This window comes from Rattus norvegicus, chromosome 17 (assembly GCF_036323735.1).
Source record: "Rattus norvegicus strain BN/NHsdMcwi chromosome 17, GRCr8, whole genome shotgun sequence".
Lineage (NCBI taxonomy): Eukaryota > Metazoa > Chordata > Mammalia > Rodentia > Muridae > Rattus > Rattus norvegicus.
In genome coordinates, this window is record NC_086035.1 from 82,864,268 (window position 1) to 82,889,764 (window position 25,497).

Sequence of the window (25,497 nt, forward strand, 5' to 3'; positions counted from 1 at the left end):
GACCTTCCGGCGATGGGTGGTCCCGGGCTGAGGTGGGGAGGCGGGGCGGGGGCGGGGCTCGCGGCCAGCCCGGGCTGTGCAGGGTAGGTGGGCGCAGACAGAGCGACTACGGGTCGGGGCTGGGCTCATCGTGCTGCGAACAAAGGAGTCTGCGGCGGTTCCCGGTTCCGCCGAGGACCAAAGCTTCGCTGGACTCTTGAGGCTCCGCGGCTCCGGGTCGGCTTCCCCTCGGTTCCACCGCGGGCGCCGCGGCACCTGCCGCCGAGTGCTGCCCCAGGAAGCCTGTCCCGTCCGGGGCTCATGATGGGGCTGATCTTCGCTAAACTGTGGAGCCTTTTCTGTAACCAAGGTGAGGCCGGCGGGTTGGTGGACACGGTGCGGGCAAGTCTGGATCGGGCTCAAGAGTAGAACTCGGATCTGGAGACTCGGATCTGGGGACCCGGAGCTGGGGCAGGGGAGGCACCTGATGGCCGGGAATCCCACGCGTGTGCAGCCTTTAGCCAACCAAGGTGGAAACAGATTCCTGCAATCTGTTTGCGGGCCTTTCTCGTCTCAGTGAACCTATCTTTTTAGGTCTGATTAGCCATAGGAAAGTGTCTCTCCAAGAACCCAAAACTTTCCGTTTCTTTAACACGAAACAGGAGTTTTGCACTGTTTACCTCCCCCTTGTCTATGCCGATGCACCTTCACGTTGTCTGACTTGGCTCTGATTTCTGTTCGTTAAGACTTAGAATGAGTGAGTATTCAGGTGCACAGGTTTCTGAAATTTTTACACACAGACACATAGCTTCCCCCCCCCCCCGCTCCCCCGTGGGCGTGAAAAAAAAATCTAAATGCTTTCGGTTATGTGTAAGATATTACGTGGCCGTAATTATTCTGGAACAGGGCAGGTAATACCTAGAAGTTGTAAAACCTGTTCGGAGTCAGAATGAACTGTGATGTCTTAAGAGTCACTACTAGACAGAAAGGGGCCCAATGATAAAGTCTTTCTTGTAACAGAATGGTTTCCGGGTATTGAAACCAAACTTTTTTCCCTTAGCTTCATTTTGTAGGGCGTGATTTATAAACTATTTTTGTTTTTATGAGGGTACTAAGACTTTGCCAGTAAAGTCCTGTTATCAGTTTTTGTGGATTTAAACCGTGAAATCATTGTAAATTTAGTTCACACACATCGGCATGTGTGTGTTTGTATGCAAACACCACAGATAAATACTCCTTTATAAGTGACAGTAAAGTGTCTAAACCCAAGCTCCCAGCAGTGTTACTCATAAATGTAGTGCAGTATTTTTTTCAGCAACTTTAACATTTTCTGATTATTGTAAAAGTACTATGGCAGGGATAATTTCAATATATAATTCAATATATATATATTGGTTATACAATTAAATATGTGTAAATAAAAGTGAATTATACAATATTATCTTTTATCAACCTCCTGCCTTAGCAATAAAAATGTCAGAGTGTTGGTTCTCCCTTTGTAGGTGGTTATTGCTGCTATCTCTGTTCATTAGAGGATTCCATATTCAGACTGGAATGGGGTTGGGGAGATGAAAGGGACAGTCCTTGAAGATGATGGAAGCCTTCATGTGTCTGGTGCCCGTCTTTACATAATTGTTTGATTTTCCAGATCCCTCTTAGAACTTCTGTACCTTTCCTGCTGAAATGCAGGGACAGGTGCTTGTGTCACTGTGTCCTCGTTCATGACTAATGTCTCCTGGTGGGAAAACCGGTCCTCCAGACTAGACAAGGTAGCTTCAGAGAGCCAGAACAGAAGCTGCGCTCACAGAGCACTCAAGAGTAGGGTAGGAAATTGTCTGCTGAAATTTGCAGACATTTGTAAGGGTGGCATGATGGCGCCAGGAAAGCAATTGATCCTTCTCAGGTGGTTTCTGGAAACCTTTCAGGGTAAGGTATACACAGACTTGATGAGGAGTGGGCGTTTGGGATGAATGTAGACAGCGTAGAGTCAGGCATATTGACGTTTGAAGAGAGGGGTACACTTGAAGAAATTGAAATGGTTTGTGAGATTGCAGAAGTAACCAGGCAATTAGACCACTAAGGATCTTTCTTACCTGCTGACCAAGACAATAAATACTGAATACAGCCAGCGAAGGAACTCATGAAGGGTTTGGTCATGAGGTATTTTCCTGATGTGGAATCATGGGATGGATTCATGCAATAGTCTGGAATTTTTGTCCTCTGTTTCAACACAATTAAGTACCAGTGTTGGCATGTTTTTTACTGTTGTACCTGGTGCCCAGGTAGAGTTGAGTATGGGAATAATATGTCTAAGCCTTCACTCTCCCGGTTAAGTTAGAGTGAGGTAGGGTCGATGCCAGTCGGGAGATGGTGTAGGCTGCCATCAGCCTGAGAGAACTGACAGCCACCTACAGGCTCTGTCCCTCATCTATCAGTCAGGATGTCCTCCTCACTTACCTCAGTTTCTTGAAGAGCTCCAAGCATCCTTTTATGTGCTGCATCTTCCTGGGGATAAGTCACGAAGTTCCGCACTGTCCACAGGAACTTTGTAGCCTTTCATTTTGTAGTAGAAGGTGGATAACTTACATCAGTGGAGCTAACTGTGATTGTCCATGTATTCTTAAAACAATACATGCTTGCCTGTGGGGGGAGACAGGTTTAAGCTCTCCTCTTCCTTTTTTTTTTTTTCCTTTTTCTTTTTAACTTAAGTTTTAAAAGTTCTCTAACTTGCATAGGACTGGTCTTTTTCTCCCCATGTTAACTGTATACACTTGTGGTCAGCTTTTCTGTCAGTCAGAAGGATAAATGACTTAGGCTTTAATTGTAGTTCATTTTCATAACCAAAAAGCAACAACTTACTGATTCTGTCATCTAATTCATTTCATCCTCACAGCAAATTTTACGTTGTCTACTTGGACCCTCCCAGCTGTTAATAAATATTACTTTGCCTTCTGCCTGTTGTCTTAACCATTTCCTTTGGGCTAATTAATGAAAGGCTTCTGCTGGTTTCCTATGTATCCAGCAAAATCTGTTCCCTGTCTTCTAGAGTATTCTTGTATCCTACTTTTGAAAAGTCTGGTCATTCAGATTTCTGATCCAGACTCAGTAGGTGGAAAGTCGTTCTTCTTTGACATATTTACCAGAAGCGGCTTTTGCCCTTCTATTAACTCTCTACGTAATTACTGGTTTCTGAGTAATGTTTATCTCTGTTTATAATTGTATCGTAACTTTCTTTGTCATTTGATTCACTGAGTAGAAATAATCTCCTTGAGGCATGAACTCTTTTTTTTATTCCCTGCTTTATTCACAGTATCTGGCAAAATGTACTTATTCAAGGGGTTAGTTTTTGGCTTTCTTTTATTCAACATAAACTGCTGTGTCATAGTAGCATGTGCATTCTATTTTATAGCCCGTCTAGTTGGGAATTTGAGCCATGATTGTTTATCCCTTCTGACAGAGGAGGGGCACTTGTGCTTCAGACCTTTGGCTTGCTTTCACTGAGTTTTCGTTAGTATGATGTTCAAATTTGGTTCTGCAGAGCTGGTTTGCTGTAGTGTCTTACTGCTTTCCGTTCATTTTGTTTCTAGAGTAAAAATGACATCTTCTTGATTTTCTCTGTGCACCCACTGAGAGATTTTTGTAGTGTAAAGCTCCACTCTTAACAGTTTTTCCATCTCATACCTAGCAGATGCTGGGTCTTCTTCCTTCTGGAATTCTTAGTGCATAGCTGTTCTGGGCTTCTCTTTGTTATTATCATTTTCTATCCTTGTGTCTTCCTTTAAAAGTATACAAATTCAGCCAAGCATAGTGATGTACACTTTTAGTCCCAGCACTTGGGAGGCTGAATCAGCCAGATCTGTGTGAGTTTCAAAGGCAGCCTGGTCTACATTGAGTTGCAGGACAAGACTAGGTAGACAGACCTCTCTCAAACAGAAAAAAAGAAAAAGAAAACCCCCAAACAAACAAGCAACAACAAAATCTATACATTGAGTTATTGAAAAGATGCCATGTAGGTATCTGTAAAGCTTGTGTAGTGGTACACATCTTTATAATTGGAGCATTTGGGAGGCAAAGTCTGGCAGATCTGTTTGAGTTGAAATTCAAGGCCAACCTGGTCTACGTACTGAGTTATGTAATGGACAGCCTGGGCTATAGAAAGAGTCTCTGCCCCACCCCCAAATGGGGCATCTGTAAATTGTGACTTTTTTCAATTTCAAGTGCCTGGAAGTGTGTCACTTATCTTCAGTTTTCATGTATATCTGGTTTAGCTATGGGTTGGGAAACACTGCTTTTAGAATTTTGAAGCCATTCCCTTGATCTCCAACTTTTACTATTACTAGGTAAAATGATAGCATCTTGATTTATTTTTCTCTATCTCTGTTTTGTTTGTTTTAGAATTTTCTCTGGTAATTGTTTCAAAAAGGTACAATTCCTCATATGTCTGTTTTTCATTCATTTTTGCGAGTTCTCAGTAATTTTTCACTTTAAAGATGTTTTTTGGCACTGCAGAATGTATTTATTTATTTATTTTGGGGTTTGCTCCTCTGCTTTTTCTGGATATGTTATTACCAGGGTATGCGGAGGTGACTGCCAAAGAAGCACATGAGCGTTTTCGTATGGGGCGGGCTCTGGTCTTAGGTTACCCCCTTTGTCCCCAGTCTTCACGCCGAGTTTATTGCTTCAGCAGGTACTTCTTTACGGCTCTGGGAGCATATTTTTGTGATGGCTGACTCACTCCTTCCTTTGACATCGTCTTACTGTCTATTTTTCTGTTTCGATGTAGTTTTGCACAGCTTTTCACATTGGAAGTGTTCTCCGTAAGTCTCTTGTAACTGGCTCCCCACTTCAGTCCAGATGGATTAAACAGTATGAGTGGTTGAAAGACAGTCAGCCCTGTAGTCCAGGGCACAGAACTCAGCCCCAAGAGAAAGCTTTCCTCTGAGATACTCACGTACCCAGTGAGAACTTTCATAGACCTTTCTTTTTCTCTTAGAGTGACTGTGTAGAAGAGCAGTTTTAAAGTCACAGGGCAGATAAAGTGCTCTTACTGTTCTAAAGTAGTTAGACTCCCTTCCTGATCTTGGCAGCGGTGTTCCATTTCCTCACCTACAGTTGATGGCGTCAGCCCTTACCTGCAGTCCTTCCGACAAGTGTGGCTCTGCCTTCGTTCATGTCCTTGCTTGCTGCTCGAAGGCAGTTTAGACCCTTTGCTTGTTTAACAAGCTTTTAAACTTTTGACCATCAAAGCAGTTCTCAAAGTATTTGGAATGGCTTTTTGCTTTTGACAATTTTAAAATACTTGCTTCTTTCCTCTAGAAATGTTAGCTATTCTACCAATTTCTCTGGCGTTGGTCTGCAGGCTGGGTCCTTGTTCTCAGTCACAGCATTACAGCCTTACAACTGTGTGGAGTTTTTAGGGCCAGTAGAAACCTTGGACTTTGCTTAATCTTGAAATGGGGAAAAAAGAGAGAGAAAATTAGGTGTTTTTTTTTCTTTTTCTTTTTTAATTTAACTGCTGCTATTTATTTCCTTCTTTGTACCCACCTTGGGTTGACTTTTTTCTTCTATTACTGAAGTCTTAAGGATACATCCAATACATGAATTTCAGACTTGGAGATGTTCCTTTCGATCTAGCCACTCCCTTTTACTTCTATTCAATTTGAAGTGCTTTTACATTGTCGTGTGATTTGTTTTTTGACTGCATTATTAATGTTTGTTGCCTACTTTGCAGATAATTTTAGTTTTAATGTTTGGGGTTGTTTGGTTTTTGTTTGGTTTTGATAGCTTGATCATGGTTCCTAATTCGGTAAACCCCACAACATTTCCACTTCGTTTCACACTTACTGAGACTTCTTAACGAGGCTCCTTGGGTGCCTTTGGAAAGGAACTGTGTTTCCCACATTTGTAGATTGTTTTGGAACTGTTCCTGAGGTTAAAGTTGCCTCAATCTTATTCAGACCTCTCAAGTTTGCACGTGCACCTCTTGCACAATAACGCATTTCTGTTTCTTTTGAGCCCATTGTGAAACCTGCCCTCTTACTGACTGAATGTACTAGTGGAACTTACTGATGTGGTAGCGTTTGTTTGGGTAGGTGGTGAGGACTGTCACTTAACTGTTGGCTGTGTTTCCTTTGCTTGGTTTCAGGTGCTGAGTGACACTTTTAGAGTCAAGTGCCTTTTTAAAAAAATTCCTTTCTTTATTGACTTCTATCTTTTTGTGCAGTAATTTTAGCACCTGCCCCCCATAGAGAATGCAACATAGCTTTATCCTTTGTGCTGTCAGCTAAGAGAGCCAATGCCACATTTTCTGTAGTGCACACACTTGTCCGTCCATGTGACGTGTCTTTATGCTGTTGGATTGTGACTGCTATTTCTGCATATTTAATAAACATCACAAAATAGGGTGGCTATGAAACTCAACTCACATACACTGTAAAGTTTTAAGAGAAGAATAAATCTGTTTCTCATTTGTTCGTCTTCTCTGTATTGGAGACTGTCTCTTCCCTTAAATGTCTTTATGTTGCTTATATATCTGTGAAATATATGTTTGCTGGATATAGCATCTTTGCCCAATTCTTTTCTTTTTTTGTTCATGGTCTGCAGAAGGCAGCTGCTGTTTTTTATTTGCTAGTGAGACATCAGCCAACTTTCCCATCTTCCTTCTTGGTGTGGATCCTTTTTTTCTTGCCGTTTCTGTGATTTTTCTTCATTCTTTTGCTTTACTGCAAGCCAGCGTTTTGGAAAATACTTTTTTTTTTTTTTGACATTTTCCCTTTTGAAATTTACTAAGCTTCTCAAATTTGAATTAGTTTTCAGTTTCGTACTCATCTAGTTTACTTTTTTAACTTATGTTTCCATATTGTCTCCACTTCATGAATCATTAGTGATGACTATTTAGTGAAGAACAATCGTGAATTTAAAAAGAAATAAACTTTCTAAAATACAGACATTCAGAGTCCATCTCCGGTGTTAAATGTTGTGTTCTGGGTCAAGGTGTAAATTCTTTTTCAACTCTGCTCCTGGTCAGAACAAGCTTAAAAACCATGGCTTAGATATCTGTGCCTTGAACGTTATCCTACCACAATAGAGCGTTCCAGTGGGCGCTTGTAAGCTTCCCGGTCTGAAGTCTTACTGTTACTTTTGTTCTGTGAGTTAAAGAAACCCATCTCTGTTACCTAGGCAAGACACTTGAGTGGTAAGCAGTTTGTTACTGTGGAGGACCTCCTAGGGTCTTTGTTTGATACCCTGCCTGTTTTTACTTCTTTGCTTTACCAGAAGCTTGTTTTCCTCCCCTGATTTTCTTCTATTTTTTTCTCCAGTTGATGAAGTTGGTTAAGGCTCACATCTTTTCCGAAGTGGGAAAGCATCATATTGAGACCTGCAGTTTATTAATACAGTGTGTTTTTAGACTTCCAAGTCAAGGAGAAGTTAAGATACAATGCATGATTACCTTTTTTGTTAGATACTCATCTTCCTGATGACAAATATATCTTTTAATGTCTGTAGGGATTCTATATTCATATTAAGCATTTAATGTATAAAGGAGTTTTAGAAAAGGATCATAAACTTTTATTTGTGTTCATAGTGCTACTGTTAGAGGAATGGAGTTCTTAAGACAGTGCATTATCTAGAGCCCTGCCCCTGCAATCAAATGTTAGCTATGGTCATCTTTTCTTCCAAATTGATGTTGACTAGGATACATAAGAACCTGAGACTTAGTTTCTACATCAGTAAAGTAAGGAGTGATGGAATTTTGTCACAAGATAATTATGAATATTAATTTATAAAATATGCATAAAACATAACAGGGCACAGTAGCACCCAACTTGAATCTCATCACCCAGAGGCAGGCAGATCTCTGGGTTTGAGGCCAGACTAGTCTACATAGTTCAGGCCAGCAAGGGCTTCACAGGGAGACCCTGTTATAAAAAAAATTAATTAAGGGGTTGGGGATTTAGCTCAGTGGTAGAGCGCTTGCCTAGGAAGCGCAAGGCCCTGGGTTCGGTCCCCAGCTCCGGAAAAAAAAAAAAAATTAATTAAAAAGATAAAACATTTAGAGTTTACTTTTTTATTACTGACATTTCTTTCCTTAATTGAGAGTTGGAGTCCAACCCTTACTTATAAAGACAGCATTGATAAATACCTCCCTATCTGTTACTTTGTACTGGTGGCTTTTATACTGGTGGTATTTTGTAAGTGTATCCCTTAAAACCCTTAAGGTAGCTAACTGTTGAGTCATCAGCTGGGCATGATATATTGACTAACATTGAGTCATCACCTGGACTCCATCAGTTGGAGGATACATTGAACAGTACCATGGCTCCTCAGTAGGACTGGGAGAAGCCAGAGAACTGGTCAGGGAGTTGAAAGAGCCTTTGTATGTTCTGTGGTATAACAGTGGTACATGTGTCACCACATCTGACATTTTAATTGGCTTCGTATATGGTGGTTTCTGTAGTTGATACACGTAAAACCTTATATAGTCACAGTGTTGATACAAACACCAATACCTAGAAAGCAGCTAGCTGGAATTATGTCTTGACATGTTTTGTAACATTTTAACGCTATGGAACTGTAATGTGATGACCTAAATTTGCATACATTATTTAACAATCTTTAAAAAATCGCATCGCTATATAATACTTTTCTGATGCCTTTTGCCAACCAATAGTATTCTGTTCAGTAACATGTATTCTGAACCAAATCTTTTTAAAAGTTTTGTTCATGCTAGTGAAAGTAAAAACATGCAGGAGAAAACATTAATCTTTTTTGACTCTTTGGAATCCCTTCTTTCGTTATATTCCTTGTTAATGGTTCTTCAACCTGCCCTTGTCTACAGGCGTGACCCTAAACATAAAGCTTGATTGTCTGTACTGTTTTCCTTTAGCTGTGCTTGTTCGCATCTGAGGTGGTGGCTTGCTGGGTCAAGCCCAGACTAGCCCCAGCCTCTGGCTTCCCAGGCCTGAAGCATTCCCCAGCTTTTCCCAGAAGATGCAATTTCCAGATGTCTGACCTGCACCATTAGAATTCATGCCTGTGCTCCTTGACAGAAAGTTAACAGTGCTTCTTAAAATGGTTAAAGGCCCATTTCATATTTCAAAGCCCATTCTAAATAACAAATGTAGACTGTTTGAGACAGGGAGTTGACTGTTTTAGTTTTCTGGAGAGTGGCTTGAGGACTTTGAAGTGAACACATCAGCTCTCCTCCTAAAGCCTTGTGAACCAGATGAGGTTTCAAAACATGTGCACACGACCTAGACATCTAAAGTTTAGTGAGATAGAGATCTTTACTTCCACACTGAGGTCAAAAATGACATTAAATGTCTAATGCCCCATCAGATTGGTAGGATTTGACTTTAGGGACAGATTTCAGTTGATGTTACCTTGATCCTGATAACTTCTTGAAAGGATTTTCTTTTATTTATTTTTCCTTTTTAACCTCCTGGGTCAAGAGCTCATTATAGTCACTGCTAAATATATAGATAGCACGGATGTCCAAGCACCATGGGACAGTGGCTGGCATCAGTTTACTCTGGCACAAGTGAGGGAAATTCTTTATACTTAAGCAACATCACAGAAAGTATGAACTCTGACCCAGAGTTCAGCTGCTCCTGTTTGTTTCCCATGCAAGAGTTGTGTGCATGTGGCCAACTGATTATGCCCAATCAGAAGACAGCATTTAGAACATGTGCTGTCCCTCTGGGATATCACGTACATAGTGACTGTCACATGCTCTACACAGAAGCAGCTCAGCCTATGTGTTGACTGGGAACAGATCGCCGTGGCCAGCATACCTTTAAGAAGCCGTGCACCTTACTAGTTGAAGCATTGCCTAAGGGCAGTGTGGACAGGGATTATTGTTTTGTTTCCATCTTTTTGTTCTTTCTTTCTTTCTTTTTTTTTTTCTTTTCTTTTTTTCGGAGCTGGGGACCGAACTCAGGGCCTTGCGCTTGCTAGGCAAGCGCTCTACCACTGAGCTAAATCCCCAACCCCTTTTTGTTCTTTCTTAGAAGGAGGAGATTCTATATCTAGTCCTCTGTGTTGTAAAAACTTCACCAACTTGTATTTGGGTGTTGAATTGGTAGTTATTGTGCATAGCAGGCGGTTGGAAGGGGAGGTGTGGTTACATTACAGGGCAAATGGTTTTTTTGAACTTGGCCTTTAGTAGCTGGCCGCTGGCCTTTGATCCTGGTTTCATTCTTGCTGTATAGACACTATTGATACTTCTTCAGCACAAAGATCAAAAATAAACTTTGTTACAAAGGACAATCCTTTTTGTGGTGTGTGTGTGTGTGTGTGTGTGTGTGTGTGTGTGTGTGTGTGTGTGTATTTAGGCTGTTGGTGACAGTTTTCAAGAGAAAAGACGGCATTGTATGTGAAAGGTACTGTGCATGCCTTCATCCTAGGACAAAGCTGAAATTGTGTGTGTGTGATTGCCAGAGTTCCCTATACTGTGAAGAAAGGGGGATCTGGAAGATAAGATCCTAGTGTTTGAATGTGAATGAAACCTATCCACTGTCTATCACCAGTCTCTTCTCAGTTCCCACTGCAGACCAACCTTGCAAAGCAGTGCATTATTCATGAGTGTAAACATCAGGCCTTTAATCTACTATCATCCCCTGTGATACAGAACGGTTTAAAGAGTCAGTTACCCACAAGAGCTGCTGCAGCAGAGAACCATCCATCTGCTGCTACCCGGGCATGCTGTTCCCTCTTCCTGAGCAGGACCTCCATGCAACCAAGTTTGGCTGTTTCAGTGGCCCTTTTCTCACCAAAGCAGGGATACTGAGGTCTCTAGACTTAGGCTGTTAACAGATCAGGAATGCCTGGAGCGAAGCAGTCTGTCTGTCTGTCCCTCTGTTGATAAAGAGTGCTCTTTCTTTAAGGAACAACAATCAGGGGAGCAAATTAAGGTTGGTTCCATTCGAACCTAGGGAATCGAGCCAATGGGCCCAGAAGGAAAATGAAATCAGTCATAATCATTTTTGTTGTTGTTGTTGTTCTACAGAGTAGCTTTTGTAAGCACGAAATTAACCTTTGTTGTCCTATCTACTTGTCCAGTGATATACTACAGATAGCTCTTACTGTCTTCATTGGAAGACAGAGAAGTTTGTCATCCCATCTGGCCTTGAACTTAGGAACCTCCAGAGTGCTTGACCTACAGGTTGGCGCTAACAAACTCAGCCCACTGGTTCTTTTTCCCTAACAGTTGTGAACATGTCACCATAGTGCTGGATATTATTACACTCTCCTGCTCAGGCTGCCAACTGTTAGGTCATATTGCTGTTGTCTTAAGAAGAGATGAACACTCCAACTGAAGAGTGTCCCCAAGGCAAAACTTCACCTTGATTTAGAGGGCTCACTCCAAAAAGCAAGCACCTGGAGACATACACTTGGTTTTCTTGTGATAGGTGTGAGGATTCCGTATTTTCCTGTTACCGGGGGTCTGACCCCTTGGTATTTTGACATTAGCTGGTTTTAAAAGAATTGGTGGAAAGGAAATTAAGGGAAGGGTTCTGCCAGGCTAATCCAAGTGCAAGGCTTTGTCAAATAAAGGTTTTACTGTGGGGAGGATTAAACATTGCATAAAAGTCTTAGAAGGTCGGGAGATAATAAGACTTTAATTCCTTGTCATGATGACAAGTTTTATAGTATTTCACAGAAATACTATACATACTAAATACTATAAATAGTATACATAGTGACAAGTTTTATAGTATTTCACAGAAAAGGCTTTGCCATTCCTTCCATCTGTAGGGCAAACATGGTTGCTAATGTCAGGGAGCAGAGGTGGGTAAGAGAAGAACCAGATCTTCCCATATTGCCTTAAATTTAGACCGGTATAGGTTTAATGATGTTTACAGAGTATGGGGCCTGCATTCTTGGCTCATACCTGGCATCACCAGCCTGGAGTCCTTGGCCAGGGATCCCACCCTGGTCCCTCAGCTACCCAATTGAGAGAAGGGTTCTGTTCCCTCAGTGAGCCACACTGGGAAAAGCAGCAGCTTGACAGAGAGTCTCTCCTGTGCTCTTGCTGCAGCTTCCCTGCCCACCCACCCCATGAAGCGCGGGAGCAGCTCCTTAAGCATTTCCTGCTAGGAAGGGGGATCTTTACGTATATTTTATACTTTGACGTTTTCAGACATACGTACATTATATACAATGTATTTTGATCACTCCCATTCCTCCACCGACTTCTGCTTCTCCCAGATCCACCTCCAGATCTCCTCATTCCTTCCCAACTGTGTGTCCTCTCTCTTCTCCCCCTCCCTCTGTCTTCCCTCCCCTTCGTCTCCTCCTTCCCAGCCCCCTCCACACACACACCCCCCGACCAAAGGTTGGTTGTGCTGCCTGCATGTGGGGCCATTCACTGGAGCATGGGTGACATACCAGGGGCCACACCCTTAGGAGACATCAGTCCCCCTCGCCAGATTGGGGGAGGGGGCTGGTCGAACCCCCTTTTCCCCTAAAAAAGGAGCTTTGAACATAGACTGAATTGATGGGGGGTGGGATCTATCACTCATTCAAAGCAGATTTCAAAATACGTACCACTTAACAGAATAATTCGAGAGGCCTAATAACTGCTTATAACAAAATGGTTATTTAGTACCTGTCATTAGAAGGGGAAGAGGCTTTTGTTGGACAGCGGCAGCAGAAACACCCACTTAGAATGATTACAGCAAACACATTTCAATAAAAACCATTGAGGCTAAGTAATTGCCTTTACTTCTGCCAATTAATGTAAAAATAAAACCCTACCTGCTAATGGAAAGAGCATTGCAGTTTCAGTAAATGCCATTTTTAAATGAAAGACAAAAATGTTGGTTATGTGTAGGTGGGAAATTTGCTTGTGTTAAAACAACGTAAGGCTAACTTGAATAGCAGCAGGACTTAGAGCAGGGGAGAAGAGCCAACATTTTATACTCACAGTTTAAGTCATGCTGCCAGGTTGTTATCTGAGTGACTCTGCCTCCACTCAGAAGTGACCAAAGTCTTTGTTTCTAGCTAGCCAACCTAAACGCGTTTACAGGAGGACTTCTTAGAAAACACTGCATTGTTTAACTCAAGGCAAGTCCTTACAACATAAAGACTTCTCTCATGATACTTCAGTAGTGGGAGCCTAACAGATGAGTCTTGTTTATAATTATCACTGTGGAAAGTCTGCGCTGGAGCGTGTAGTAGTGTGAATGTTCATGACTTTTTTTTCCCCTTAGAGCACAAAGTAATCATTGTGGGACTGGACAACGCGGGGAAAACCACCATTCTTTATCAATTGTAAGTATCCGTGTCTGCTTATTAGCTCTCGAAAAACTTGGTTTTTATAAGTTATAACATGCCACTCCTACCGATCTTAATAATCAGTAGACTTAAACATGTAACTTTTCTATTTTACCAAATAAAAAAGGTAAAATAAGATGTCGTTTGCTCACTGAAGACTCCTCCACGTCCTAGCCTTCTGACTCGGAAAGGAAAAATGGACTTTTATATTAAACTAAAACAAGGTAGAGATGCTCCTGGGTGAGGTGACGAAGTGACTTCCCACAGGAGCCCACAGAGGGCCGGTACTGAAAGCCACGTTCCCTAACAGCTTTCGGATTGTTTAACAGATCCAGACTTGTCTAAAGTGGTGCGGTCAAAAAGCTGCTGTAGAGCTTTCAAAACTGAGAAGCTTGAAATCCTCAGAGATACATTAAAGCTCATCTTCAGTAAATGTTAACACCCCAAGAATCCAGGGTAGACGGAGTTCCCGTTATCCTCTCAGAGCCAGAGAAATGTTAAACTGTGGGAGTGGGTTCATATACCCAGAGCAATTTAACAGCTATTCACACAGAACTTGGCACCATCCTATGAAACCTACTCCTCCCTTCCTGCATTTAAAGCCCACCAGTTTAGGGCCTGCGTTATAGCTCAGAGGAGCAATTCCCCATTATGCAGGAATCTCTGGGCACAATTTCTAGCTCTGCAAAAGAAGGGGGTGGAAACTTTAGTTCCACTGTGGCAGGCTCCTCGTGTTACTGTTTCAGAGTTGAATCATTACTTTTCTTTATTATCTTTCCATTGATTAGCTAAAATACATGTTAACTCATTTAGTCTTTAATATAAAGCTTAAATATCTCTGATAACTGTACACAGTGTCAAACACATAGTATAAAACTCAAGAGAAAACTGTCTTCAAATACATGTTATCATGGAATGCTATCAGCAAACGTGTATATTGAGTAAAATAATATAACTTAAGCAATCAAAAAGATAAAACAAGTGATGTGAGAGTCAGTATTCTAAATACAATTCATTTTAAGTCAAATTTCTATTGCACGTGGCCTTTAAGACTACAGGTTAGTGTGCCTAACCTACCTGGACCTCCATCGAAACGGTGAGAGAACACTGCTTAGCTGTTGCTACTCTGCACATATCGTGGTCCCAGCTTTCCAGAAGTTGGTCTTCCAGGGTGGAACATTGGTCTTCATCCGACTGACTCAATAACTGGACGTGCAAGTCCATATGACAGTGTCCCATCTCTGTCAGGCCTGCGGTTCATCCCATATCCCATGGAACAGCAGAAAACAGCCTTCAGGAATTGCTGTTTCCGTCTCTAAGTGCACAGAAAAGTCTCTAGACTTCTCTTTCTCGTGTTAATGGTTATTGTGATTGGTACAATTGAGGAAGGTTGACTTCTCTTAAAAACAGAGCAAACGTGCTTGGGGTTCTTAAGATTTACAAAAGAGTTTTCAATGGTGTCTTTCAACAGCTTAATGAATGAAGTAGTTCATACTTCTCCAACCATAGGAAGCAATGTTGAAGAAATAGTTGTGAAGAACACTCATTTTCTTATGTGGGACATCGGTGGTCAGGAGTCTCTGAGGTCATCCTGGAACACCTATTACTCAAACACAGAGGTATGCCAAAATTACCTTTGAGTTTTATTTTAAAATTCTTTTCAGAGAACCAGCATAGGAAATGAATGGCTAGGCTGTAATGAGATATATTAGCAATTGCCTTTAATAAGGAATTCAGATTTTTATCATGGAAGAAAAGGCAGGTAAGAGTGCTAAATTCTGGTCATGACTGTTACTGCTAAAACTTGCACAGATAGAGTAAGATCCACGAGGGTGCATGGACTTTTCCCCTCCGAGGTTGTATGACCAGGTGGCATTGGCATGCAAACCCATTTTACTAAAGTCAAACAGATTATATACATGCAAAATGTACCTGGCTGGCATAGAACTCACTGTACACAGCTCATGCTGGCCTGGAGCTCACTCAACACCAACCCTCGGGATTGATTCTCTGCCTCCTAATAAGGACTGGGACTCTAGATTTGCAGCACTGTGCCTAGCCAGGACCCTTCTCAGTTGAGTGTCACATCGGCTGGCTTACAGTAGCGCTCCATGCTCTGTGGGCTGGAGAAATCTGACACTGACTGAAATGAATGAATCTCCCTACAGCCTCAGCACTTCACAGTAGTAGCACCTGGTTAGGGAAGGGGTAAAATATTTTTAAAAATGTTTGAATAACATCCCAGATTTTCAAATATAGTTAATGGGAAAAATAGACCTGCAGACTATTATTCTCCCCAGCCGTCACTATCATTTTAAATGTTTTTATTTTTTTTCCTCTGGGATAGAAAAAGGCAAAAAACATAAAATTTCTGTTATATATTTATTATTTTGAAACAGAAAGAAACTGCTTATGTTAAAAGTAAAATAAATAGAGGTGTTAGGCAAGAGAGGCAGCCCATTAACTTCTGCAGATACACTGCACGGAGGGACGGGTTTCTGACGCTCTAATTGCTGACGTGATTGTAGAAGGCGCAGGCCCATGAGTGAGTGGCCGAGGAGCATGGGGAGGGCATCTCTCGTAGAGATGCATGTGTGGTTCTGTGATAGGCCTCGAGAAGGCAGTTAGTGCATGAGGAAAGTCTGCAGAGAGCGCATCTGCAGAGCTTCTCAGAGGAGCCGTTTCTAAGCAGTGAACTTTCCATGTTCTTCTGATTGTTACCTACGAGTTCAGTATTAACTTAGGGAATATACCCGTATTACCTTCATTTGTCCTTGTATGTCCGCCTAGAGGCAGATTTTTGTAGTGCTCAGATGATGTTTTTGAGCTTTCTCACTTAGAATAGTGGTGTGCAGTTGCACATGTAAGCTTTCTGTGTAAGGAGGTACAGCTAAGAAACCATACTTTCTAAAATGATAAATTTTTTTTATAAAAATTGGAGCTGGAAGAGAGTAGAATGCATTGAAAATTTATCTTTTAAAATAAAATTGAAAAGCAAGCATATACTTCATGGGCGTATTTACTAATATAGTTTGTGTGTGTACTATTTCAGGGCAGTGTGTAAGCCAGAATTACAGGTTACCTGCGTGCAATACTTGTAATGGCCCTCAGTTACATTCTTTGTGGGGGTTGGGAACAGCAGTTGGTGAGCAGATATTGCAGTGTAGCTGAGTACAGTAAGACACTACGACGACAGTAGCATTCTTACACACTCTGAGGTGCGTTTTCAGGCTGCGTTGTCAAAGCTTCCGGGTCACTCCAGCTGCGAAGAAAAGCAGCTCTTACACACATAGGTGACAGATGATTCGAGCTGACCCCAGTGTGTGTCAGGCACCTTCATGGGGTAGATTTTGAAGTCGCTGACAGTCTAGGCTTAGCCTGGGTCCAAACAGAGATGTTACTCGTGCTATTAGCATTTCTACAAGTATATCTCAGTCACCACAAAGGTTTTATTGCAACACGCTGGCGTGACCCTTTACACTTCAGTCTTGGATTTCACAGAGAGATCTTATGAGGTGATGTTCACAATCACTTCGTTCGCCCTTATAATCTTACATTGAAAGAACGCTTTACCTTGAGCTGGCCTCCCAAAGGGAGCATCTCCATTGTAGTACAAGAAGTCCTGGGTATTGATTCCTGATTCCTTCCTTTCATTAACCCAGTTACTTCCCAATATTCTGCCCATTCTTTGCCAGGCTCACCCCATTTTATCCCTTCCTAAGCCTTTCTGGTGCGTATTGAGATTACTGTAGTTGGTACTTCATGGTTTTATAGTTTTCCTATAAATTGATCCCAGCCTCTCCAGTGTAATTGGCTTATATTAATGTCCTATTCTGTATGACGCACGGCACTGTTTGCTCTTGAGTTTCTAATCCTTTCTTCCACACACAGTGTTTGCTTTAGTAGCTCTTTTTCACTTTGTTCTTGTTTGTACTTAAGTTATTTTTATTTAGTTTTCCATTTGCCTGTAAATGTACTGTTTAATTCCTACTTTAGACAAACACACACACTTTTCTCCCATCCCATGCCACCCAACATACAGACGTACACACAGATTCTCCACTTTTTCTTACCTTTTTCAAATTTCACCTTAGCATACTAATGCCAGTGCATGTAACTTGGCAAAATTCAGCACACTTTCTTCTTGAGCTTTTTTTTTGCTGAAATTCCTTCTGTGAAAAAAATGCCTTATTTGTTAATTTTGAAAAACATGCTTCTCTTTTTCTGTCAAGTTAACTCTTTCTTTACACATAAACAAGTAACAAATTATTGATTGTCTAAATTTCAGTGGTTCTTAGCCTTCCTGATGCTGCCACCCTTTAATATAGTTTCTTACATTGTGGTAACCCCCAACCATAAAATTACTTTTGTGGCTACTTCATATCTGCAGTTTTGTTACTGTTATGAACTGTAATGTCAACATGTGATATCCATGATCCTCATGACACACAGGTTTGAACTGGCTTGAATGGGTGGTAGATGAAATTTGATGTAAGAATTTAAATTCCTGTGTTGCTATAAACATTACCTTTCATTACCTACGATCAGGAGCTTAGTAGATTGGTCATGCTTTTTAGTTGCTGGGGTTGCAAAGTTGCTGTCTTGTTAACTTCTGGATCTCCTACTTGCCAGGTTTCTGTGTTAAGCACTTTGTGATGGAAAAGCAGTGGTGTTCTGTAGCAGGGTTGATGCCAGGTCAGAGCTAATGTCGCTGTAGTGATTGGCAGAGACCTGAGCTTGCCACTAATCTCTCCCCTTATTTTAATATTGCCTTCTAGTTCATCATTCTTGTTGTCGATAGCATTGACAGAGAACGCTTGGCTATTACAAAAGAAGAATTATACAGAATGCTGGCTCACGAGGTAAATTTTGAAGTGAATCTTAAAAACAGGATGGAGTAAGTCATCTGTGAATTGCTGAAACAATGTTGGGAATTTCTTCCTAAGCAAAACTCTGTTAGGCTGAGTCAAAATCACATTGCATTTTCAAGCCTGTCATTTGCTTGCCACAACTATTAAAAGCTAAGTTTATTTTTTCAGAATTAAAACTATTGATTCATGCCTTTAAAAGATTGATGAATTGAAATTAGAGGCTTATGGTGGGAGACTAAGAAACTTAGATTCTTCCACCAGGACTCTGCTGCCGTGAGTAACTGGAAGAAACTGACTGATAAGATTTGAAATATGAAAGAATGGGCAGTAAGCATATTCCTGAACATGCTATTAATCCAAGTTCTCCTCAGAAATATCTAGAATCTTCAGTATAGTTATTGCTATTCCTCTGCATAGATATATAAAATATTAAACTCCATATTCTTAAAACTAATGTTATCTGTCTGTAATGTCAATCTTTCAGCTCTTGAGTTTTAAAATTAATTTTGTAAGTTGCCATAGAAAGTAGCAATCAGTTCTTAATGGTGTTTTTATAGCGTGTCATTTTTGTTAGTTTTTAGCCCCTCCCCCACTGCCTGCCTTTATCTGCCCCCCAACCACTCCTGCTGGTCACCCTACTCCCCTGTAAGCAGTCCTCCCTTCCCCTCCTGCTAGTCACCCTACTCCCCTGTAAGCAGTCCTCCCTTCCCCTCCTGCTGGTCACCCTACTCCCCTGTAAGCAGTCCTCCCTTCCCTCCTGCTGGTCACCCTACTCCCCTGTAAGCAGTCCTCCCTTCCCTCCTGCTGGTCACCCTACTCCCCTGTAAGCAGTCCTCCCTTCCCCTCCTGCTAGTCACCCTACTCCCCTGTAAGCAGTCCTCCCTTCCCTCCTGCTGGTCACCCTACTCCCCTGTAAGCAGTCCTCCCTTCCCTCCTGCTGGTCACCCTACTCCCCTGTAAGCAGTCCTCCCTTCCCCTCCTGCTGGTCACCCTACTCCCCTGTAAGCAGTCCTCCCTTCCCTCCTGCTGGTCACCCTACTCCCCTGTAAGCAGTCCTCCCTTCCCCTCCTGCTGGTCACCCTACTCCCCTGTAAGCAGTCCTCCCTTCCCTCCTGCTGGTCACCCTACTCCCCTGTAAGCAGTCCTCCCTTCCCCTCCTGCTAGTCACCCTACTCCCCTGTAAGCAGTCCTCCCTTCCCCTCCTGCTAGTCACCCTACTCCCCTGTAAGCAGTCCTCCCTTCCCTCCTGCTGGTCACCCTACTCCCCTGTAAGCAGTCCTCCCTTCCCTCCTGCTGGTCACCCTACTCCCCTGTAAGCAGTCCTCCCTTCCCTCCTGCTAGTCACCCTACTCCCCTGTAAGCAGTCCTCCCTTCCCTCCTGCTGGTCACCCTACTCCCCTGTAAGCAGTCCTCCCTTCCCTCCTGCTGGTCACCCTACTCCCCTGTAAGCAGTCCTCCCTTCCCTCCTGCTGGTCACCCTACTCCCCTGTAAGCAGTCCTCCCTTCCCCTCCTGCTGGTCACCCTACTCCCCTGTAAGCAGTCCTCCCTTCCCTCCTGCTGGTCACCCTACTCCCCTGTAAGCAGTCCTCCCTTCCCTCCTGCTGGTCACCCTACTCCCCTGTAAGCAGTCCTCCCTTCCCTCCTGCTGGTCACCCTACTCCCCTGTAAGCAGTCCTCCCTTCCCCTCCTGCTAGTCACCCTACTCCCCTGTAAGCAGTCCTCCCTTCCCTCCTGCTGGTCACCCTACTCCCCTGTAAGCAGTCCTCCCTTCCCTCCTGCTGGTCACCCTACTCCCCTGTAAGCAGTCCTCCCTTCCCCTCCTGCTGGTCACCCTACTCCCCTGTAAGCAGTCCTCCCTTCCCCTCCTGCTAGTCACCCTACTCCCCTGTAAGCAGTCCTCCCTTCCCTCCTGCTGGTCACCCTACTCCCCTGTAAGCAGTCCTCCCTTCCCCTCCTGCTAGTCACCCTACTCCCCTGTAAGCAGTCCTCCCTTCCCCTCCTGCTGGTCACCCTACTCCCCTGTAAGCAGTCCTCCCTTCCCCTCCTGCCCCAGGATTCCATCCCCTAACTGTTCTCTCCCTTCCTTCCTTCCCCCATCAGACCTTAAGATCTTTTCTTTCTTTTTCTACTTGGTCTTTTCTACTTTGATGGCCACTACTCTCAGGTGTGCGCACACACACACATACACACACACACACACATATCGATTTAAAACCAGTCTCATGTACTAGACAAGTCTGGCTAATTTCACATAGTGATCTTCAGTTCCATCCATTTCCCTTAAAAAGTCATATTTCGGTTTTCTTCACAGATGAAAAGTTTTCGTGTATATGATGTCTTAATGTTTTGGATGGTAAAGAAACAAAACAGAATCAGGCCGCAGGGAACACAGTTGAGAGAATCAAGGCCTGTAAAGGCCTGTAAGTTTACTGTGTTCCACCAATGCGGAGGACCAGACATGGGGCCCTAAGTCCTCAATCTGAGGCTTATAGTCTTTTCAATCTGATCATTTTTGTCCAAAAAAAGAAAAAAACTTAATTATCTGACTTATGCACATGCTTTATTAGAATGAGTCATTTAATTGTGATTAAGGTGATTTTAAAATTAAATGTTAGCACAAGATAATTTGAAAATAGTGGTGTCTTACTGTAACTGGCTGGTAGGGTGGACTACACTCTGACTTCAGAGTTTTGTTTCTTCATAGGTCACACACTAATTTGACTCACAGTTGTTCACCTTTGAAATGTGGATGTTTTGTGTCCATCCCAGGATTTACGGAAAGCCGCAGTCCTCATATTCGCAAATAAGCAGGATCTGAAAGGGTGCATGACGGCGGCCGAGATCTCCAAGTACCTCACCCTCAGTTCCATTAGGGACCACCCGTGGCACATCCAGTCGTGCTGTGCGCTCACAGGAGAAGGGTAGGTGCTGCGGGCCGCCTCACAGCTCTAGGCCAACGCCATCCTTCCTGGTCCCTGTTCCTTTACTGCTTCTCCCGACGTGGTGGCCGAGTTGTGCGTGTAATGTTTGCAGGCAGCAGCCGTGGATTTAGAGGGTTAGATCTCAGGGTTCTGTTCATCTGCTGCTTTCATCAGTTACTTTCTAAGCAAAAACTGTAATGTCACCCGAATTATTGAGAAAGCTTTAATGAAAGTGCATGCTTTCTGAAGGACTTAACTAGTCTTTTCCACGAGTCTGTCTCCTGTATTATCAAGAGTCCTTTCTGGAAGCATACTTGCGGACGAACGTTTGACCCGTGCCATGGTAGTGGACTCTCGATTCTCTGTGAACTTGAGTGTAGACACCAGGGCAAGGGGAATTACCCAGTTCATGACAGGATCCTTATGTCAGCCTGGCAGGGGGCTTCTCTCTTCCTCAAAATATGTGGCAGTGTCCTAGCTAGGTGCAGAGCCCGTACGTACCCTTCCTCTTTTCAGAAACGGTATGAATAGAGAGAATTTCTGCTAGTTTTACAGTGGTTTTAGCTCCATTAAAAAGGGTGCAGTGGGTGTGTTATTTACAGTCCTGATGAGAAAACTGGACAGTCTGAACCTTCGAGATGAGACACGAAGTTTCCCACTTCGTTTAAGTGATACTTGCATTAAAATTTCCCTTAGGCCGTTATCCGAACGCCGTCTGTGATGGAGGCTCAGGGTCCAGCTCCACTGGTAGAGTGCTTGCCAAGCAGCACATCGCCCTGGGTTCCGTCCCTACTGCTCCACCCACTGAGGGTGGTGGCATTTGTCTGTAGTCCCAGCACTTGAAGATGAGGTCAGGGCCGCAGGGTCAGAAGCTTACCCCGATACTGTCGATACTGTCCTAGAGAATTTAAGGCTAGCTCGAACTGCGTGACACCCTGCTCCTTGTGGGAATAAAAAGAGGAAGTCAACCAGCATATGTAAATGGCAGTGGGGTGTAACACTAACCTCTGAATAAGATTTACTACTAAGTATAGCCTCGCTTTTTCAGTATAGTCTCTAATTTCTAAAATACTTTTGTTTTTTGTCTAGGTTATGCCAAGGTCTAGAGTGGATGACCTCCAGGATCGGTGTGAGATAATCTTTTTGGTGAAAAAGACTTCTCTATTTATTCGGTGACATGAACATTTTTCCTAATACCTTTGGCTGCTAAGGCAGCAGCATGTTTAATTTATGACAACACAAACCTCCAAGTGACGCTTGAATCAAGTGCCACTGTACTGGAACATAAAGATGGTTTCTTACCTTTGTTTCAAATGTACTAATCTCAGTCGGACGAGCATAACGTGTGACTATGTTGTAGCAGCTGGACTCTAATGACTCTGTGTATTCTGATTACTCAGTGACTGCCTTGTAAAAACCATTTGTCGTCTATTTCCTGTTATCTGGTTTTGTTATGTCCTTTATAACCGGTTTCTCACATATGGCCGCCACTTCCTTCTGAGGTACTTACTGGCTTGACAGAACAGTAGTGAGGATCGTCTTTTATTTATCCAGCATGAAGCATTCTTTTCTCTACAAACCTTTTTTATCTTTTGGACAGAGTTAATTACAATGAGAAAAGTCTACCTAGAAACTCTGTGTGTGTGTGTGTGTGTGTGTGTGTGTGGTGTAAGCATCACGAATACTTGTCTTTACATCTTCCTCACCTCACTGCATGTGATAGTATAATTTTAAGTTGCCCTTTGCATGAGAATCATTTAGTCCATTTATTCATAGAAGGAGTTAAGCTCACTTTTCTGCCAACCATATTTGGTTTAAAAACTAATCAAGGTGAAGCACGAATTAAAAAACCCCAGCTTCAATGACAAATGCTATTGGCTCCATCTAGTAGCTAAAGATTTTTCAGTGTGTGTGTAACTGTCAGAATTTAGTAAAACATGCCAACGTAAATTAGAGCCAGGACACTCGGGATATGTTTTCCATCAGGTTACTGCCTGCTTTATTATCAGCATAGCCTCAGCTGTTTTGTCAGAGATGCCTCACCTGCTCTGGCAGCAGCCTAAGCACGGCACGTCTTATTCCTTAGGTGTGCAGTAGTAGCTGTCAGAGCGTCTTTATCACCAGCAGTATATTACCGAAAGGCAGCACAGCATGGTCTGTCTGTAACCTGGCTGAGCATGAGGTGAAAGAGGCTTCAGATTCGTTTTGCCACACCTCCTGTCTCTTGTGCAGGTCGACTCGTGTCCTAAACTCTTACAGGGTGCTGCTGAGTCTATTCCTAGCTCTGAGAATGTTCCTGTGAGACTCAGCGATCGTATTCTCTGTTTGTTTGTTTGTTTGACTGGGTGTTTGTTTGTTTTGTTTTGATAGGGTTTCTCTCTGTAGTCCTTGTCCTGGAACTCACTAGGTAGACCAGACTGTCATATTCTTAGCAACATAGATGCTTTTATTGGTTACAGAAATGAAAGGAGAAAGGGCCTAATGCTGACGTCAGACTTGCTGGGTGGTGTTAACGGTTCCCAGGGCAGTTGTCTAAGATGAAAGTAAGAACGAGCTCTTAAGTTGAAGGGGGACGAATGTTGTCATTAGCCTTGTCTATGCCATCCCAGTCATTTGCTGTATGAAAGGCATAAAATATGTACTAAGGGGAAGTTCTTCATTTTTTTAGTATTTTTCATTTGGATCAAAATAAGCTTCAGTGTTCATAAATGCCTGCTCAAAATTGATATTTTCATTTCAGGTTTTTTGTATGTAAGTTGCCTTAAATTTTACTCTCTTTTGGGGTGTACTCATTTGTTATGTTCAGTTAATTTAGTTGAACTTGATAATATTTCTTTTAGTGTTTGTACCCTTCATCTGGAAAAGTAGTTAGAGGAAAGCTTTTCTGGGATTTTGGAAACTGTTTAAACTTTGAATCTTTTTCTTAGTGATTCTATGCCAAGTAGAGTATAAATTTAATTTTTCTTGTGTGTTTTAAATATAACTCATAATCAAAGATGAGAGAGAAAAGCAGATATAAATCAGTGTGGATGGTGTGTGGCGGTTGTGGGAACTAAGAAAATACCAGTTACTTAAAGCACACTTTGCCTGAATTTTACTTTGTTATGTTTACCATAAATATTAAAAAAATAATTCTCATAAGCCTGTCTGGAGACAAAGCATATTTAATGTCCCAATATTTCTTCTTATGAAATAATTTTCTGCCTCCCTGTATCTAATAAGATTGGCTGGTTCAATTTTCCTCTATCAGATAATATGGTTATTTTTTATATTACCGCATCAGCATTATATTGAAAGTGTTTTTTAATAGTTGATTGTATTTTGTCAAACAGCTACTAGTATAGATGCAGATTTGCTATTTAATTGTTGAAAGTACAGTTTATTTTACATGTAAATCCTTTTTAAAAAGCATGATTAGTTTGGATTAGAAGCAACTGCTGGTGGTTATTTGAAAATGGAATCAGCATTCAGTAGATTGATCTGATAGGTCCTGTGAGGCCTGTGAAGAGGCCTCTCATTTGCAGCAGTAGGAAACGAGTCACCCTTTACTCCAAGAGAATGTTTGGATCCCAACAAGCTTAAGATGCTAAACCACTTCACTGGAACATTCGCTATAAGTCAAATGACTGTAAAATATTATTTCATGGACTTTTAAGTGTACGATGGGTGCCTTTGTTAGTTTGAGATGAGTTCTCGATTTTTTTAGTCTGTTCTTTCAAGGTCACATCAACAGGGATGACGTGGAGAGAGGGCTAGTGTTTCACATTCTCCTTTGTCTCTGTATGTTATTTAGGAAAGTTTGTATCTTACAGAAACCTCCCATACCTGCTCTACACCTTCAGATTATCTCGTATTTTTAATTTCAAAATGAAGACATTTTCTACCTTAAAATCTTTTCAACATTACAGTTAAAAGTGCAAAACAAACAAAAAACCGAAATCAACCTCCCGTTGCAAATGACAGGTACCATTTCCTTACCTGAGCATGTTGTAGTCACCTAGAAGCTCATTTGAGAATCACTGTAGATGTAACACTCGCTTTTGTAAGGGAATGCACTAAATATTTTTTTATTGTTAATATGATATAATTTCTTAAAACCTGAAATATATAACCTATTGAAAACTGGAGGTTGAATCCATAATGCTTGCTTTTAGGTTCTTGTGTTAACATTCTTAAGGGGATAATACTTATACTCTGGGTTCACTAAAGAAACAGTATATACATTTCATTCCTTAAAACATCAGCTTTACATAATTCCCATAGGAATAGCATTTTTTAAAGTGGGGAATGGCTGGAGACAGAGTTTCTAGTAGCCAGGGTGAACACCGAGATCAGTGCATGATGCCCCTGCTTCCCCATCCCCGTGCTAAGATTGCCATAGGTTTTAATTGAATATAATCTAGCTTTCATTGTAGCATAAAGGGAAAAGTTGTTCCCCCCCATGGAA

General features: G+C 42.2%; 1 protein-coding gene across 2 annotated transcripts; it reads left to right on the plus strand.

The window, feature by feature from the left end:
* Nucleotides 1–47: 47 nt before the first annotated feature.
* On the plus strand, nucleotides 48–24,191 carry Arl5b (ADP-ribosylation factor like GTPase 5B). 2 transcript variants are annotated; one of them, NM_001015031.2, is made up of 6 exons: nucleotides 161–349; nucleotides 13,194–13,254; nucleotides 14,729–14,876; nucleotides 18,036–18,119; nucleotides 20,899–21,050; nucleotides 22,140–24,191. In NM_001015031.2, exons 1-6 carry the CDS (start codon nucleotides 301–303, stop codon nucleotides 22,186–22,188), a joined length of 543 nt encoding a protein of 180 aa, NP_001015031.2. In that variant the 5' UTR covers nucleotides 161–300; the 3' UTR covers nucleotides 22,189–24,191. The 2 variants fall into 2 exon arrangements, with proteins under 2 accessions (XP_063132747.1, NP_001015031.2); XM_063276677.1 differs by lacking the exon at nucleotides 22,140–24,191 and having other exon boundaries at nucleotides 48–349; nucleotides 20,834–20,970.
* The last annotated feature ends 1,306 nt before the right edge of the window (nucleotides 24,192–25,497 follow it).

Bases quoted from the DNA above. Each gene is read 5' to 3' on its own strand.
- Arl5b (NM_001015031.2), top strand. From the start codon at position 301: ATGATGGGGCTGATCTTCGCTAAACTGTGGAGCCTTTTCTGTAACCAA. The intron at 14,877-18,035 runs GTATGCCAAAAT...ATTGCCTTCTAG, and splicing joins CCTATTACTCAAACACAGAG to TTCATCATTCTTGTTGTCGA. The intron at 18,120-20,898 runs GTAAATTTTGAA...TGTCCATCCCAG, and splicing joins ACAGAATGCTGGCTCACGAG to GATTTACGGAAAGCCGCAGT.